General features: G+C 39.4%; 1 protein-coding gene and 1 long non-coding RNA gene across 2 annotated transcripts; both read left to right on the plus strand.

Annotated features, from left to right (window-relative positions):
* The first annotated feature begins 292 nt into the window (after positions 1 to 292).
* Positions 293 to 4,868, plus strand: LOC131402149 (centromere-associated protein E-like). The gene is made up of 5 exons (XM_058537049.1): positions 293 to 427; positions 1,743 to 1,834; positions 3,882 to 3,971; positions 4,090 to 4,208; positions 4,842 to 4,868. The coding sequence occupies exons 1-5, from the start codon at positions 363 to 365 to the stop codon at positions 4,866 to 4,868; spliced, it is 393 nt and encodes a 130-aa protein (XP_058393032.1). The 5' UTR covers positions 293 to 362.
* A 796-nt stretch (positions 4,869 to 5,664) lies between these two features.
* Positions 5,665 to 18,121, plus strand: LOC131402154 (uncharacterized). The gene is made up of 4 exons (XR_009218320.1): positions 5,665 to 5,709; positions 5,787 to 5,852; positions 16,520 to 16,571; positions 18,085 to 18,121. It is a non-coding gene; the product is annotated as an uncharacterized LOC131402154 (long non-coding RNA).
* The last annotated feature ends 623 nt before the right edge of the window (positions 18,122 to 18,744 follow it).

Raw genomic sequence — 18,744 nt, forward strand, 5'->3', positions numbered from 1 at the left:
CATAATTCTCTTTTGTTAGTGAAAAAGTTTTCTGCGTTGTTTTTTCTACAGATTGCAAACTCTTGAAGGGTGCGGTGGAGGATGTGTTTGTAAATGGCTGCCTGCCCTTCAGTGGCTTTCAGCAGGTGACAGCAATTTCTGCTATTACTGGGATAGCGGCTCTCTGCATTCCCCTAGCGAGCTATCTCCAGACCCTTGAACCCCCCTGCCCCCTTTAGCTGAGCATGCGCTGCAGGTGAGAAGCATCAGGAGGCGGCAGCCCATTCAAACGCGGCGTTGTGGAAATTGAAAGCTTTAAGCGGGGAGGCCTGGCGCTCCGCAGCTGCAGCGCGGCATCTGGACCAGTTCCCGTTCAAGGCAGGATGGCCGGCAGGATGGCGGAGGAGAAGGCCATCACCGTCTGCGTGCGCCTGCGGCCCCTCAGCAGGTAGGCGGCACGACCCGGCCAGGTCCCCGCGGCAGCCCCGAGCTGAGGAGTTGCTCCTCGCCACCCATTCCCGCACAGCCTTGCATGGTTTCCTTCTTGGTACAGTGACAAAGAGGGGTTGGAGGGTCCAGCTGTGGGATTCGCTTGACTCCGCTGTAACTCAGGCCCCCACCCCCGTGACCCTGCCCCCGCTTGCTCACCCCTCCCATCAGGGACACCTGTGGGAAAGAGCTTCTGGTGCTCCTCACAGGTGGTCCTGGTGCACTAGGCTGTCTCCCCCTCTACTGTGTCCTTGACAACAAGGCCGAGTCTGTCTTGTTGCACTGGGTTCAGAAGGCGCTCAAGACTTCACAGTCAATGGCTGAATTCAGCATGCAGAATGTTGAAGGACTGAGATTTATCAGTATTGAAGTCCATTTTTTTTTTTTTTTGGTACAGTGTAGGTACTACCGTTGTTGCCCTGGGGAACGGGAAGAAATGAAGGCTTTTTGCTTCTCTAATCTCTGCCCCTCCCCAAGAATACAAACACATTTTTCTGTTTGAGAATTATGTGTTAAATATTAGAGTGTTTAATAAATGAGCATATCCAGATGAGGAATTTCCTATTTTTCAGGAGCTCATTATCTAATGCATTAGAAGACAGCTACATAAAGAAACCATTACAATACATCGTGACAAGTGCTATGACAGGCAGGTGGAGAGTGTTTGCTGAGGGCTCATGAGTCCTTCTGTTAGATAACAATGTGGGGAAAGGGGCAGGGCTGGTGTCAGGAAACTCCTGACACTTTTCAGGAATGAAAGAATAGTTAAGTTACTTGTAGGAAAGGTAAGCCAGGGTATTCCAGGCACAGAGGGATTGAATCTGTTATCTTGGGGGAACCTTCAGATAGTTGATTTGTATGGAGTTAGGGTGTATATAGGAAGTTAGAGGAAGATAAGGTTGAAGAGAGAAATAAACATGATCCCAGTCTCATGTGCCATATTAAGGATTTCAGATGGTTTTGAAAGATGTTAAGCAGGAAGGACATAATTGGAGTTGGATTTGAATGTCTCTCTTCAGTGGCCAGTACTAGGTAGGGGGAGGGGAGTGGAGAGCTTCCCAAGGAAAGGCCCATGACAGGGCAGGAGGTCGCTGAAGCCCCACTTAAAAGTGCTGAACCCTCAACGGGGGACTTTCCACATTGCTCTTGTATATAGTATAGGTCATTAAGATCTTTTGAAATATTCTTCAGAATATGAAATCTTTTAAATTCTCTTTCATGTAACATGACTTCAAAACCAGTTGTATTAAAATGCACTGTTTTTATTCTTTTAGGAAAGAAGCTCTTGGAGGGGCTATGCAAGATCACTGGAAAACTGACAATAATACTATTTATCAAGTTGATGGAAGTATATCCTTCAATTTTGGTAAGCTTATAATAGCATCAAACGTTAACATATTATTCTTTTCTATTGAGTACAAAAGGCTTTTCAATAATACTGTATTTGTCATTAAAGATCAGACTAAGCCTTCTGTAAACTCCTTCAGTGGAAATTTTAAAAAATTGTTTATCATATATGATAAGTAAGGTAATAAATTGATATTTAAAACACGATTATAGTCATAGTGCCTTATGACTGAAACTAACATTGTTCCTCTTATTTGTTAGTGTATTTGTGGCCTAAGACTCTGTAAGCCCAAAATTTGTTGCTTAATGTCGAGTCATCTTTAAAATGTTTCAGTTTAGTATATTCTTTCCACAATTGTTTTCAGGAAAACTCTTGACAGAATAAATAGTGAAGATATTCCTTCTTTGCTAGAATACAGCAGGGAATTACCACCACTTTTGTGGAGCTTATCATATGGTGGGAAGAAAGGCTTTCAACAACTAATTACACTCGTGATGACATAGCTTTGTGGGAGTTTGTAGCAGGGGGTCTAAATAGTCTAGGTGTCTGAAGTGATACCACTTACCCTGGAGCCTGCAGGATGAGTGAGAACCAGATGGGAGAAAGGGACTTGGAGGCCCTCAACATTGGCTAGGCTGATTTGTGTATTGATTTCACACACATATATGTGCTGACAATGTGCCAGACACCATTCTAAGCACTTCATGTATATTAACTCATTTATTTCTCCTAACCAGCCTGTGCAGTATGTACCTTCCCATTTTAATGAGGAACTGATACACAAGTCACACAGCCAGCAGATGGGGGAGTCAGATCTATGTTCCAGCCACACTACCATGTTTCCACTTAGGCACCGTAGAGGACAGTGAGGTCCTCTCAACAACCTTAGGAGTACGAGTGCTTAGGTTGTCGAGTTAGTGTTACACTAGAAACCCAGCATATAAGGCTTTGGAGCAAAGATGTATAGGTTAAAAAATGATTCCTGCTAAAAGACTATTTGATAGTATCAACATAATTTTTAAAAAGGTAAAACAGTGTGTGCCAGAGATTAGAAAACCAAGAACAAGGGATACACAGGCATTCAGACTCAAGTACTATAGGTTGTCAGTGGCTGTGCATGCTCACAAAGGATTTGGACTCACCCACCTGTCTGAAGCTGTTGGCGTTGAGACCTGAATAATCCTGCCATCTGTCCTTGCTCTGAAATCAGGACCCCAACAGCTTTCCAATGGCACTTTGGCTCTCCATATGGTTCCACCTACAAGGGCAGATATATGGTCATGGTGCGAGCAGTGCCATCACTGAGTTTCTCAAGATGGTCCGTACATTTCCCTCCTGATTTACAAATCCATTCTTGTAAGCTTTCTAATGTGAGGCCACCACTGAAAGAATGGTCCATTCCTGATGGCGCTGACAAAAACAGAAACTGCATCCTGGACTAGTGGATTCATCAGTGCAAATGCTGCCCTAAACCCAGCCTTCAGCAGCCAGCCAACCGGCCATTCTCTGTACCACCTCAGCTTCGTTCAGTACTTTTCTTCCAAATGTCTGCATTTCCTGGTTTAGTTTGAGCCAGGCCTTCTTGCTAGACATGGTATAAACACTAAAATTTCTCAAAGAATAGTAATAGTTCACATTTCCCGAGTATTAACCATATGCTCACAGTAATTCTATAAGGAAGATAATATGTATTCATTTTACAGGTTAGGGAATTTAGGCACTGAGAGATCAACCACCTTGCCCAAAGTCACACAGCTTGTACTTACTTGCAGAACCAAGATTCGCAGACAGTCCGATTCCAGACCCCACATTCAGCCACTATGTCTTACTCCGTCTTGAAAACACATAGGATAACTGACTTGTGTTTTTTTGTGTGTGAGAACCAACACACTTTACCTTATAGAGAAGTGTATTTTCAGAGGACTACTAAGTTGAAGAAAATAGTGTGACAAATATTTTATCATACCATATTCTGACAATTTTATTTCTTTGGGCAACTACTAATTCAGAATGAATGCATAGTTGATTTGTTTGCTTTAACTTCTGTGTTTTTGTTTTTTTTTAGATCGTGTCTTTCTCAATAATGAATCGACTGAAAATGTGTATGAAGAAATAGCAGTACCAATCATAGACTCTGCCATGCAAGGCTACAATGGTTTGTATTCACTGCAGAAATGCTTTATTAAGTCTTGGGTGTCTGTTCAACAGTATTGATAGTTTTACACACTCTAGATTCATTTTTATTCTTGCGTGTGTCTGTTTTGTTTCTGCAGGTACTATATTTGCCTATGGGCAGACTGCTTCAGGCAAAACATATACCATGATCGGTTCCAAAGATGATTTAGGAATAATCCCCAGGGCAATTCATGACATTTTCAACAAAGTTAAGAAGGTAAGTAGCTAAATTTCTAGTACATACAGGTAAAAGTAGTAATGTCTTCTCATGGTGAAAGGAAGTATGTTTACAGTTCTCTCTTGGTTATCCACAGGGAAAGAAGAAAGGCAGAGCATAGATTCACTTTTCCCCACAAACTGACTATATAGAGCTTAAACTTCTTTCATTCTTTCCCTTGCATCCTGAAGCAGTAATACGCCTGCCAAAAAGTGGGCATTGAGAAACAAGAAGTCTTATCACTGCCTTTGAATATCTGCCAGTGATCATTAAGGAGCAGGAGAGAGTAGATATGGTTAGGAGACCAGGATAGGCAACCTAATGATTTTTAAGGTTCTTATTTGAACATCTATTGGTAGGGTTTTATTTTAAGCTTAGAGAGTTGGGCTAGGCACTCTCCTCTTCTAATGCTATAATACTATATTTTCATTATTTCCAAAACAATGCATTTATATTTGTGTTTAATTTTCTCGATGTAGAACCATAGGGGCTTTTTTTGTTTTGTTTTTTGTTTATTTTACAAAGATAACTTCTCAAAGAATATTTTACTGTTTAATAAGAGCACATAAGCATTCAGTAATAGGTTTTCGTAATTGGATGATCTCTGACGTTTTTACATATTTTTTATTCTAGTTTCCTGATAAGGAATTTCTCTTATGAGTGTCTTACATGGAGATATACAATGAAACCATTACAGACTTACTCTGTGACACTCAAAAAATGAAACCTTTAATAATTCGAGAAGACTTCAGTGTGAGTAACAGAGTTAAGAGAGTGGCTCAACAAATAGACTGACTTAATGAAATTATTGTTCATGAACGTTTACCTTTAATTTCCATATTTTTTAAAGTGTCTCCTGTTTCTATGATTTGTTTTTTGTCTTCTTACTTGTGTTCATAGAGCTCATCTTTTAAGGGATATGTATCGTTTTTAAATATTGACAGCTGTAATACCTTTGTGTAAGTGTCTAAAAAGAATAAGATGAAGTTAGAATTTGGTGTGCTTTGGTATAGGAAATAAATTGTAAATATCATAGGCTTACTTGTTATTTTTTTTACAGAGTAATAGTCCCCATTGCCCACTTTTACCTTCCACAAATGAATGCTGTAATAGTTTGCACCTTCTTTTTGAGATGCAAACTTTTAAGTGACTTCTATTTCTCTACTCTTCCAATCATTAACCTTGTTTCAGAGGAATCCGTATGTGGGTGATCTCACAGAGCAAGTTGTTTATACACCAAAAATGGCTTTGAAGTGGATCACAAAGGGAGAAAGTAAGACTTTATGCTGTGTTTCTGCAAAACATTTGTAAAAACTATTCAGTTGAATGTATTTAGGCTTCAAACCACACTTTTCATTCTTAAGCTAAAATAAAAGTTAATGTTTTTCTTAGCATTTTAATGTATGCAGCTGAAATGTGACTCATTTTTACAGAGAACAGACATTACAGAGTTACAAAAACGAATCAGAGAAGCAGTCGTTCTCATGCTATTTTTAGGATGGTAGGTAATTTTCTCTCTACTTGGTCTTTCCAATTAAGAATACACTAATTTTTCTACAAGTTGCCATTTCTGTCTAGATTTTGGAAAGTAGAGAGAAAGATGAACCCTCTAATTGTGAAGGATCTGTCAAGGTGTCCCATTTGGTGAGTGTTGATGAACCATGATGATGTACTCTATGGACCAAAGCAAAGTTTAATTCAGCTGCTGGATCTTTGGTTTCATAAGAACTGTTAACTGAACTAAATAGGCAAAAACATCTATGAATTGGTAGTTTATTCTCATTTGTAGCACGAGATGACTAGTTAAAATGTAGGAAGAATTCAAGAGCTCTTTCTTCCTGTTCTTTTATGGCTGCCTTCTCCTACAATTTAGATGTAAGGACTGTAGGAGTTGAGGCCTTTCCTAACCAGTAAGCAAATGGGTTTTTTTTTTTTTTTAATTCACATTTGAAAGTTAAAGTGGTGTTGGAATATGGGGATACTTTTGTTTATTTCAGTAACACTGGTTTATAACATTGTGTAAATTTCAGGTGTACATCATTATACATATATTTCTGCATAGATTACATCACATTCACCACCCAAATACTAATTACAACCCATCACCTCGCACATGTGCCTAATTATCCCTTTTGCCCTCCTCCCTCCCCCCTTCCCCTAGGGTAACCACCAATCCAATCTCTGTCTCTGTGTGTTTGTTTGTAGTCGTTATTATCTACTACATAATGAGTGAGATCATATGGTATTTGACCTTCTGCCTCTGACATTTCACTTTGCATAGTACCCTCAATGCCAATCCATGTTGTCACACATGGCTGGATTTCATTGTTTCTTATGGCTGAGTAGTATTCCATTGTGTATATATACCACATCTTCCTATCCATTCGTCCCTTGATGGGCATTTAGGTTGCTTCCAGGTTTGTCCTATTGTGAATAACGTTGCAATGAACACAGGTGTGCGTGTATCTTTATGCATTGGAGTTTCCAAGTTCTTTGGATAAATACCCAGCAGTGGAATAGCTGGATTGTATGGTAGTTCTAGCCTTAATTTTTTGAGGACTCTCCATACTGTTTTCCATAGTGGCTGCACCAGTTTTCACTCCCACCAGCAGTGTATGAGAGTTCCCTTCTCTCCACATCCTCTCCAACACTTGTTGTTTCCTGTCTTGTTAATTATAGCCATTCTGACGGGCATGAGGTGAAATCTCATTGTTGTTTTGATTTGCATTTCCCTGATAGTTAATGATGGTGAACATCTTTTCATGTGTCTGTTGGCCATCTGTATATCTTCTTTGGAGAAATGTCTGTTCAGGTCTTTTGCCCATTTTTTTTAAATTTATTTTTATGTTTTTAAATTTTTTGTTTATTGCAGTTACATGGGTTTATAACATTGTATAAATTTGAGGTGTACATCATTCTACTTCTATTTCTGCATAGATTACATCATGTTCACCACCCAAATACCAACTGCCACCCATCACCACACATTTGTGCCGAATTATCCATTTCACCCTTTTCCCTCCCCCCTTCCCCTCTGGTAACCACCAATCCAAACTCTGTTTCTATGTATTTGTTTGTTGTTATCATCTACTACTTAATGAGGGAAATCATACGGTATTTGACCTTCTCCCTCTGACTTATTTCACTTTCCATAATACCCGCAATGTCCAATAAGTCAGAGGGAGAAGGTCAAATACCATATGAGTGCCCATTTTTTAAATGGGTTCTTCATTTTTTTGTTGTTTAGATGCATGAGTTCTTTATATATTTTGGAGATTAACCCCTTATCAGATGTATAGTTTGCAAATATTTTCTCCCAATTTTTAGGGTGTCTTTTCGTTTTGCTGATGGTTTCCTTTGCTGTGCAGAAGCTTTTTAGTCTGATGTAGTCCCATTTGTTTATTTTTTCTCTTGCCCGGTTAGACATGGTGCTTGACAATATGTTGCAAAGACCGATATTGAAGAGCGTACTGCCTATGTTTTCTTCTAGAAGTTTCACAGTTTCAGGTCTTACATTCAAGTCTTTAATCCATTTTGAGTTAATTTTGTGTATGGTGTAAGGTAAGGGTCTACTTTCATTTTGCTGCATGTGGCTGTCCAGTTTTCTCAACACCATTTGTTGAAGAAGCTTTCTTTTCTCCATTGTACATTCTTGGCTCCTTTGTTGAAGTTTAGCTATCCATAGATGTGTGGTTTTATTTCTGGGCTTTTGATTCTATTCTGTTTATCTGTGTGTCTGTTTTTGTGCCAGTACTATGCTCTTTTGGTTACTATAGCTTTGTAGTTTATTTTGAAATCAGGGAGTGTGATACCTCCAGCTTTGTTCTTTTCTTTCAGGATTCCTTTGGCTATTCAGGGTCTCTTGTTGTTCCATATAAATTTTAGGATTCTTTGTTCTATTTCTGTGAAAAATGTTGTTGGATCTTTGACAGGGATTGCATTGAATCTATAGATTGCTTTAGGATGTATGGACATCTTAACTATGTTAATTCTTCCAATCCAAGAGCAGGGAATATCTTTCCCTTTTTTTGTGTCTTCTTTAATTTCTTTCAGTAATGTTTTATAGTTTTCAGTGTACTAGATCTTTCACCTCTTTGATTAAGTTTATTCCTAGGTATTTTATTCTTTTTGCTGCAAATGGGATTGACTTCTTCATTTCTCTTTCTGCTACTTTGTTGTCAGTGTATAGAAATGCAACTGATTTTTTATGATGATTTTGTATCTTGCAAGTTTACCATATTCGTTTATTACTTCTAAAAGTTTTTTGGTGGATTATTTAGTGTTTTCTATATATAAAATCATGTCATCTTCAAATAGTGAGAGTGTCACTTCTTCCTTTCAGTTTGGATCCCTGTTATTTCTTTTTATTGCCTGATTACTCTGGCTAGGACTTTCAGTACTATGTTAAATTGGAGTGGTGAGAGTGGGCATCCTTGTCTGGTTCCTGTTCTTAGAGGGATAGCTTTCAGTTATTCACCATTCAGGATGATATTAGCTATGGGTTTGTCGTGTATGGCCTTTATTATGTTGAGGTACTTTCCTTCTGTATCCATGTTATTCAGAGATTTTATCATATGTGGGTGCTGTATCTTGTCAAATGCTTTCTCCGCATCTATTGAGATGATCATGTGATTTTTATTCTTCATTTTATTAATGTGGTGTATTACATAGATTGATTTGGAAATGTTGAACCATCCCTGCATCCCTGGAATACATCCAACTTGATCATGGTGTATAATCTTTTTAAAGTATTGTTGTATGCGATTTGCTACTTTGTTGAGGATTTTTGTGTCGATGTTCCTCACTGATATTGGCCTGTAATTTTCATTTTTTGTGTTTTCCTTGTCTCGTTTTGGTATCAGGGTAATGTCGGCTTCATAGAAGGAGTTAGGAAGCTTCCCCTACTCCTCAATTTTTTGGAAGAGTTTGAGAAGGATAGGTATTAGGTCTTCTTTGAATGTTTGGTAGAATTCACCAGGGAAGCCGTCTGGTCCTGGACTTTTATTTTGGGGGAGATTTTTTGATTACAGTTTCGATCTCTTTACTTGTGATTGATCTATTCAAATTCTCTATTTCTTCTTGATCCAGTTTTGGAAGGTTGTATGTTTCTAAGAATTTATCCATTTCTTCCAGATTGTCGAATCTGTTGGCATATAGCTTTGCATAGTGTCCTCTTATTCTTTTGTATTTCAGAGGTGTCTGTTGTAATTTCTCCTCTTTCATTTCTGATTTTACTTATTTGAACCTGCTCTCTTTTTTCTTGGTGAGTCTAGCTAAAGTTTTGTCAATTTTGTTTATCTTTTCAAAGAACCAGCTCTCGGTTTTATTAATTTTTTCTATTGTTTTAGTAGTTACTATTTCATTTATTTCTGCAATGACTATTATTTTTTCCCTTCTTCTACTGATTTGGGGCTTTGTTTGTTCTTCTTTTTCCAGTTCCTTTAGATGCATTTTTAGATTGTTTATTTGAGATTTTCCTTGCTTGTTGAGCTAGACCTGTATTGCTATACACTTCCCTCTTAGTACCGCTTTTGCTGTATCCCATAAATTCTGGCATGTCTTATTTTCATTTTCATTCGTCCCCAGGTATTTTTTGATTTCTTCTTTGATTTCTTAGTTGAGCCAATCTTTTTTCAGTAGAATTTTGTTTCATCTTCACCTATTTGTGGCTTTTCTGATTTTCTTCCTACAGTTGATTTCTAGTTTCATACCATTGTGGTCAGAAAAGATGCTTGGTATTATTTCAATCTTCTTAAATTTATGTAGACTTGTATTGTGACATAATATGTGATCAACCCTGGAGGATGTTCCATGTGCATTTCAAAAGGACGTGTATTTTTCGGTTTTTGGATGGAATGTTCTGTGTATATCTACTAGGTCCATCTGTTCCAGTGTGTCATTAAAGGCCAGTGTGTCCTTATTGGTCTTCTCTTTGGATGATCTATCCGTTTGTGTAACTGGAGTGGTAAAGTCCCCTACTATTATTGTGTTACTGTCTATTTCTCCTCTTATGTCTGTTAATAATTGCTTTATATATTTAGCTTTTCCTATGTTGTGTGCGTCAATATTTACAAGTGTTATATCCTCTTGTTGGATCGTTCCCTTGATCATTATGTATTGACCGTCTTTGTCTCTTTTTACAGTTTTTATTTTAAAGTCTATTTTGTCTGATATGAGTATTGCAATCCCAGCTTTCTTTTCATTGCCATTTGCGTGGAGTATCATTTTCCATCCTTTCACTTTCAGTTTGTGAGTGTCTTTAAGTCTGAAGTGTGTCTCTTGTATGCAGCATGTATATGGGTCTTGTTTTATTATCCAAACAGCCACCCTACGCCTTTTAATTGGAGGATTTAGTCCATTGACGTTTAAAGTAGCTATTGATAAGTATGTACTTACTGCCGTTTTTTAGCTTTTTTTCTCATTGTTTTAGTAGACCTCTATACAGAATTGATGGTCTCTTTAATTTGACCTCTGTCTGAAAGCTCTACTCTTTAACTCCGTTCCTCCCTCATTTTATGTTTTTGGTATCATATCTAACCTCCTTTTTGTGCATTTGTATCCATTACTGTCTTATCATGGAAATAGATAATTTTTCCTATTTGTGGTCTTTTCTTTTCCCCTCAAATCAGTCCCTTTAACATTTCTTCTAGCACTGGCTTTTAGGTGACAAACTCCTTTAATTTTTTTGTCTGGAAACTTTTTATCTCTCCTTCCATTTTGAATGATAACCTTGCTGGCTAGAGTATTCTTGACTGTAACTTTTTCCCTTTTAGCACTTTAAATATATGATGCCACTCTCTTCTAGTCTGTAACGTTGCTGCTGAGAAGTCAGCTGATAGACTTATGGGGTTGCCTTTGTATGTAACTTGTCTTTCTCTTGCGGCTTTTAGGAGTCTCGCTCTATCTTTAAATCTGGACATTTTAATTATGATGTGTCTTTGTGTGGGCCTCTTTGGATTTATCTTCTTTGGTGCTCTCTGTGCTTCCTGTACCTGGATCTCTGTTTCCTTCCTTAGGTTAGGGAAGTTTTCATCTATTATTTCATCAAATAGATCCTCTGCCACTTTGTCTCGCTCTTCTCCTTCTGGGACACCTATAACTCAGATGCTAGTGTGCTTGATGTTGTTCTAGAGGTCCCTTAGACTCTCCTCACTCTTGTTAATTCTGTTTTTTTTTTTACCTGTTCAGCTTGGGTAATTTCTTCTAGTCTTTCGTCCAGCTCGCAGATCTGTTCATCTGTTTCCTCAACTCTGCTTTTGAGTCCCTCTAGTGAATTTTTGATTTCTAGTATTGTATTTTTCATTTCTGATTGGTTCATTTTTATATCTTCCATTTCTTTCTTGACATTCTCAGTGAGTTGATCCATTCTTCTCCCCAGATCAGTGAGCATCCTTAACACTTTTTGTTTGAACTCTCTGTCGTGTAGGTTGCTCATTTCTGTTTCACTTAGTTCCTTTTCTGGGGTTTTGTCCTGTTCCCTTACTTGGAATGTATTCCTTTGCCTTCTCATTTTTCCACTTTTCCTGTGCTCGTGTCTGTGTATTAGCTAGGTCAGCTACATGCCCTGCACTTGGATAGGTGACTTTATATAAGTGATGCCTTAGCAGGCCTGCAGTGTGCTTCCCTCAGTTCTCAATGTTCCAGGAGTGACCGCTATGTGGGCTACGTGTGTCCTTCTGTTGTGGCATGTTTATTCTCCCTGTAGGCGCCCAGGGAGGCTGAGTTATGTAGTTGTTGTGGGCCCTTCAGTCTCTTTATCAGGTGTGGGAAGCCCCAGCACAGTTGGCTGCAAGTTCTAACACCACATTTGGTTTGCAGTATTTCTTTTAAGTGAGTAGGCCCCCGGCATGGCAGTTTGTTAGGCTCAGGGGCTCACAATTGCTACAAGCCTCCAGCTTTTAGGTCTCTTGTCAGCTCTCTGAGGATTGCAGCTGGGTGGGGTTGGCCTCAGGCATGGGAGCACCCAATTGTTTCAGGCTTCGGAAGGTGGGGCAAAACCCCTATGTGGGTCTTTGGGAAGCACAAGTCTTCTGCAGCTGACAAGCCCCACCGCCCACAGGTCCACACACACAGTCAACACAGTCCTGCCCCATGTGCACACCCCAACCTCCTGAAGTGGACCCAGTCTCTCCACAGTGGGCGCACCACACACTCCACCACTGCCCCACACTCTCCACCTACTCCTTGTGCACGCCCTGCCCCACAGAAGTGGGCTCGGTCACCAGGCTGCAGAGAATCCAGTCACCAATGTATGCAGGCCCACAAGTTGCCTGAGGGCTTGTTGTTGGGTGGGGCCAGCCCCTAGGGTGGGCTGCCTGCCCTGGCTGAGCTGGATTAAACTGGTGCTCTAGTAGGAGGGACAGACCCTGGGCTAGCAGGCCCCAGGGAGAACTCCAATGGTGTCTGTGTCAGCACGCCCACACCAGGCCACAACAATGGCCGCCGGCAATGTCCCAGTTCCTGGAGAGGTCTCACCTCTCACTAAGATGCACTCAGAGCCTATCAGGTGAGTTTGTCTTCACCAAAGCACTGTGCACCTTTCTTTCTGGTGATTTTATGTTGATTTCTGAAACGGGTGTGTTTGCGCATGGGCCCTCTAAATGTCGGTTTTAATTTCTTTGTGAACCAGCTTTTATGGGGGTACTCCCCAATGTTTTAGTAGGAGGCAAAGTCAGATATTATGCTACTCACCTCGATTGTGCTGGGTCCATGAAGTGCCTACAGCAGGGGCGCTCCCCGGCTCAGGGCTCCGCTCCTCCAGGGAGAGCTGTGTACCTTTGGGCTGCTCCCGGGTGGCTGTGAAGCATTGCAGCTTGTGAAGGTGGCATTTCTTTCTCTCCAGAAGGGAGTTTCTGCCTCTTCCACCTCAATTACGATTGTCCTTTGTTGGAGGAGTTCCTCTTATCTAGTTTTCAGTTCTCTCTCAGGGGTAATTTTTCCATGAGTAGTTGTAAATTGTCTGTGTCCCCAGGAGGAGGTGAGTTCAGAGTCTGCTTATGCCACCATCTTGACTTCTCTCGGGATATTTTTTATTATTTATTTAGTTTCAGCCAATAGAATTGAGACTTGGGAAATCAACAAAAACCTACGTGGATGGTTATAAATAAATCACATGTTCAATTTCATTTTTAGGAACAATAAGAAAATAAATTTTAGATTGTAAATACAATGTTTATGCTGTAAATCCGTCAGAGAAGGGTGATATCTCATTCATCTTTGTAGCCTCAGCACATTGTACCTAGTTTATTTTCAATACTTGTTTGTTGAATAAGTGAATATAAGCATTATACAAATATTCCTTCTTTCCATATAAGTAAACCCCCTATTTCCTTTTTGCTGCACTGTATCAATTATCTCTCATTTTTGTGTTTCCTTCCTATTCCTTACCATTATTGCTTTATTCTCTGTCTTCAGGGCCTAAATTCTTTAGCTTGATGTGGGATATGATTTAAGATTATTCTGTTTGATTTGAAAACTTCAGGGAAAAAAGTCATAAATCTATAATATGTTTATTCACTTTTAGATTTTGAAAAATCAGAGTCTTAATTATATATCTAATTCTAGTTCACCTCAGTTATTTTATTACACAGTATAACATTTATTTCAATAGTCTAGTCTTGCTTTAATTTAACAACAAAAAATGCTACAAAACCTAACTTCTGTTTTGTTTCCCAAACCTGGCCTGTGATATTTCAGTGAGATTTTAACTTTTAATAATTTAGCTTTAATACTCTTGACCTATTCAGTGATCCATTTTTGGACTTTTCTCATGTTCTTTGATGCTCTATTATCTAGGGACTTTAGATACCATCAAGTCCAACCCTCCAGACTCCCATTCACTCTAGGTACCTTCTTGGAATGCAGTCTTCCCAGAGAGTCATTTTCTGGCTCTTTGGAGGGGGCCTTTGTTTGAGTGTCTCCTGGCCTTTCTAGGAGAATAATATCCAGGTTCTCTTAGCTCTGATTCTTCCCTGTTCGCTTCTGTGGCTTCTTTTTCCTACCCTCCTAACAACAACACAGGAGTGTTCTGTGGCTTTTCTTACTTCCCATGCTTGCCCTCTGACTTTATGTTAGCATTTCTCTTTTGATGACAGCCGAATTTTTATTGTATCTAGATCTCTGAGTCGTCATTCACATCTTCCTAAAGATTATAACTGTGTGTCCCACTGTTAGCTCAAACTTTACTGTTACTAAAAGCAAGTTTTATTTTTTGTTACCATGGTGAATATTCCTTTTTTCCAGTAGTACCAGCATTATCCTTGTCATCTAGGCTGGAAACCCAAGTCAGCTTTGCCTCATCTTTTTCTGCCTTCCCTTTTTTCCCATCATCGCCGTTTCTTACTGATTCCACCCTTTAGCTTTCCATGGGTGTCATACCCAAGTCCTTATCTCACTTGAATTACCGTATCATTCCACTGGACCTGGCCTCCACGACCTGGTTTTCCTTTTTCAGTCCAATATACAGAATTCTAATGTGGCTAAACTTCTGTTGCATCACTTCCTTAACAAGATCTGTCCAGTCTTAATCAGTCTAAGTTGACATCCTTCTGCTCCACCTGAGCTCCTCCCTTAAAGGTAGATTGGACCTCTTGGTATCTTTGAACACTAATGATTGTTCCCATCTTTATACCTTAGTTCATGCTGCCTTCACCACCACTTCACCCCTTTATTATGTATCTAGGTCATCTGTGGTAGATACTGTACAAGAAACATCAGATATCTTTGAATATTTTGAAGAAAGAAGTATCTGAAATAGGACTATAAAGCAGAAGTGTATAATGACATGCTTATCCCTGGAAGTCTCCACAGAGAGAAGTAATTTAAATCTCTGACTTCCTTTTAATGCAGTAAGAATATTTACTGAGCCTTTGCCCTGTTCTGAGCACAGTGCTGAGCTCTGAGATGAAAGGAATAGAGAAGACATCCCTCCATACTTACCGTCTCTACTGCACACTCCCCAGTTCAAGCCACTGTCATCTCCACTCAGATTCCTGCACAAGCTGCCTGACTGGGCTCCTGCTGCCACTCTTGCCCCTCTGCAATCTGTTCTCCACCCAGGGCCCACAGGTGACCCTTCAGAATGTTAAATCAAGATATGTCACTCTCTTGTTCAATCCCTCTAATGGCTTCCCATTTTATTTAGAAAATCCAGTTCTTACTCTTGCCTACAAAGCCCTACATAATCTGAGCCCTCCCTACTTCTCTTACCCTGTCTTGTCCCATCTCTGCTTCACCAACGCTGCCATGCTGCCCTTTCTCTTTCTTGAACACACAAAGCTCATTTCTGCTTTGTGACTGGGTGTGCTGGCTGTTCTTTATTTGGGAGTCTGGGTCCCTTGTTCTTTGCTTGGCTGGCTTCCTCTTCTCTGTCACTGCAGATTTTAGCTAAATAGGAAGCCTTCTCCTGCCACTCAATCCTAAGAACCTACTCTGGCCTCTCCTCTTCCCTCCTCTGGCACTCTGTTTAAATTGTCTGTATTACCCTCATGGTGATATGTTGCTTATTTGTCTTTTTCTCTCCTCTCACTGACTTTCTCCCCCATCCCACCCCATGCAGAATGTGAGCTCTCTGAGCGCAGGGTCCTTCTTTGTCTGGCTCACTGCCATGTCCCAGCACCTGACATGCTGCCTGGAACAGGACAGGAGGTCAATTGTTTCGGCAAAATTTGTGAAATTAAAGAGAGGCCCATGCTTTTAAAGATGCTACAGTGTAGTCAGAGACATAAAGGACCAGCACAACACAGTAAGTGCTATAATAATAAGTCATATCTGTAAAGATCTCTGGGTACACAGTTGAAAGAGCAGTTCATTCAAGGTGTGGGGAAAAAAGGATAAAGTTGGCAAAGCTACACTGAGAAGGTAACATGTGCCTTTGGTCCTGAATAGATAGTAGGGGTGGACTAGAATGTCAGAACTAGCTAAACAAAGGGAATGGCAAAGTGTAACAGTACATGAGTTGTGGAGCGCATAGTCAGGAGCTCATCCAGAGTTAAGAGTAAGAGATGGCCAGGAATAAGGCTAGAGCAACACAAGTACCAGATTGTGGAGAACTGTGTTCACCAGGGTAAGATTTTGAACTTGGTGCAAGAAATTGAAACTATTCTGGCAACATTATAGAGGAGGCGTTATAAAGAAGGAACAAGGTGTAGAGGTCAGTTTGACTCAGACAAGGGAAGGCCTAAAGAGTGGGGTGAGAGACAAGGAAACACGGGGTATTCAGATAAGCCATGGGTTAAAAACGTTCTTTCGGTAGTTTGGATTTTATTATTTTCAAGTTACCCTTCCTAAAGTTTTATTTTCCTCTCTTACAGAATTTGGTTGATCTTGCAGGCTGAGAAAGAGCTGAACAAACAGGTGCTGAAGGTAATGAAAACTCATGAAATATGTTGGTCTGAATGTCCTGCTGTTCTTTTACAGAATACAAATGGCAGCAGGCATTTTAGAAACTAATAAGTTAATGGTGATAATTTTGTGATAAAAAGTCTTTAACATAAAGAGCAGCTTCCTTATCTGGTTAATTATATTCTTTGGGCTGCTATAGCATCAGTTAAAATGCTAAAACTCTGTATGAGATTTATAGCTGGAAAGCTCCTGAGAGTACCATGGACACCATTATCAGTAAGGAAATTCAGAAAGGTGGCAGGGTACAAAATTAATATACAGACATGAATAACTCATAATAGAACAACCTGTTGGAATATTTAATGTACAAAAAGATCCCATTTACAATAATGACTTAGAAGATGTAATACCTAGGAAGAAACTCAGCAAAAATTGCCCAAGATCAAAATAAAGAAAACTTTAAACAGACCTGAAGGACATAACCGAACACTTAAACAAATGGAAAAGTATACTTGGATAGGAAGCTTCAGAACCGTAAAGGTGTCAAGCCTCTCTCTGTGTTAATTTTCTGCAACCTGACATAGAGACACTCAGCTGAGCATGGCCTGTACTCACCAAAGCAGTGGCTCCTCAGACCTGTGAATGGGAAATGAATGCCTGTTGTTTTAAGCTGGCTTGGTAACAGCAATATTACAGCAATAGCTGACTAAGGCACCTGTGAGATAATCGCTATTCGGAATGATTCTTGCAGTATTTTTTCTGTACAGGGTAGATTGAACACCTGCGTGTCCCTCAGCAGGCTGCTGGGTGAATACATTCTGGTAGACCCATACAATGATATTCCATTCTATAAAAAAGAATGAGAAAGACCAATGTTTACCAATAAGATATATGATATGTTGCCAAGTGAAAAAAGCAAAGTGCAAAATAGTGTGTATGGTATGCTACTATTTGTTTAAAAAAGAAAGGGGAGAACTTAATATATATGAACTTGTATTTCAAAAATCTCCAGAAGAATAAGCTAATAACAGTGGTTTCCCGGTAGAGGGACAGGAACTGAATGAAAGGAGCGTAAAAGTGAGAGAGGGCTTTTTCCATGTGCTTTTGTTTGAGCCATGTGGGCATATTAATAGTTTAAAAATAAGAATGTGTTTGGTTGTGAGCTGCTAGGAACTAATTTGGTTGTAAGTCATTAGTTGCATATATTTGGGGGTTTGGAAAAATAGATTTGAATTGAGGAGTTAGCAGGGCTCTTTTAGGACATGGCTTTCTCTCCTTAATCTTTTCTTAGTCATCTTTTTCTTCTTGCTGTTTCTCTGGTGAGAGCCTTTCTGATTCACATAACAGGTGGGAGGGAGAGAGAGAGAGTGCCTGCTACCTGTGGTAATAAAGGTGGGTGCAGATCTAATCTGAAGCCCAGACTGTAGCATCTGACCCTGCAGTTTCTAATTTCTCTCATAACCTACTGATAAGTAAGTTCATAATCTAGTACAGGGGAAAATTTTAGTTTCATTTATTTATTTAATAAATGCAGGTGTGAAACTCAAGGAAGGCTGTAATATAAATCGTAGCTTATTTGTTTTGTGACAAGTGATCAAGGACCTTAGTGATGGACAAGATGGGTAAGTTTATCCCATTGTACATTTACCTATTAATGTTAAGGTTTTTCATTAGGTTGAAAATTATGATATTTCAGTGACACTCAAACAAATGTACTGATTTCTCCCATATATTCAAAAGCTGCTGTGATTCCATGAACATGAATTGCTTCTTGTATGTATGACTGTGACCTACTAAGTTTACTTTCTAAATTAAATGGAATATTTTTAGTTAGTAGTTTTGCTTGGCCTCGTGTAACCTGTAAAGAATCAATTTTTTAACTGTAGTTAATTGAAGGTTCTGCATTAAAAACCAACCACGTTTGTTATATAAAAACTTTTACTCTTTTTTCTTCCCAAACTCATTCCTCACTAAGTGCTTTCATAAATTATCGAGACAGCAAATTAACACGAATTCTCCAGAATTCCTTGGGAGGAAATGCAAAAACATGTATTATCTGCACAATTACTCCAGTGTCTTTGAATGAAACCCTGACTACTCTTCAAGTGAGTTTGATTTTTATCTCAACTTACTATGGGGGGAAATTATCTTTCAGAAGAAAAAATTACCTACTAAAATTAGGTACAGTTTTTTT

Source organism: Diceros bicornis (assembly GCF_020826845.1).
Source record: "Diceros bicornis minor isolate mBicDic1 chromosome 30 unlocalized genomic scaffold, mDicBic1.mat.cur SUPER_30_unloc_3, whole genome shotgun sequence".
NCBI classification, from domain to species: Eukaryota; Metazoa; Chordata; class Mammalia; order Perissodactyla; family Rhinocerotidae; genus Diceros; species Diceros bicornis.

Excerpts from the sequence above, each read along its gene's own strand:
- LOC131402149 (XM_058537049.1), top strand. The coding sequence starts at position 363 with ATGGCCGGCAGGATGGCGGAGGAGAAGGCCATCACCGTCTGCGTGCGC. Across the intron at positions 428-1,742 it reads CGCCTGCGGCCCCTCAGCAG|GAAAGAAGCTCTTGGAGGGG; the intron begins GTAGGCGGCACG and ends TTATTCTTTTAG. Across the intron at positions 1,835-3,881 it reads AAGTATATCCTTCAATTTTG|ATCGTGTCTTTCTCAATAAT; the intron begins GTAAGCTTATAA and ends GTTTTTTTTTAG.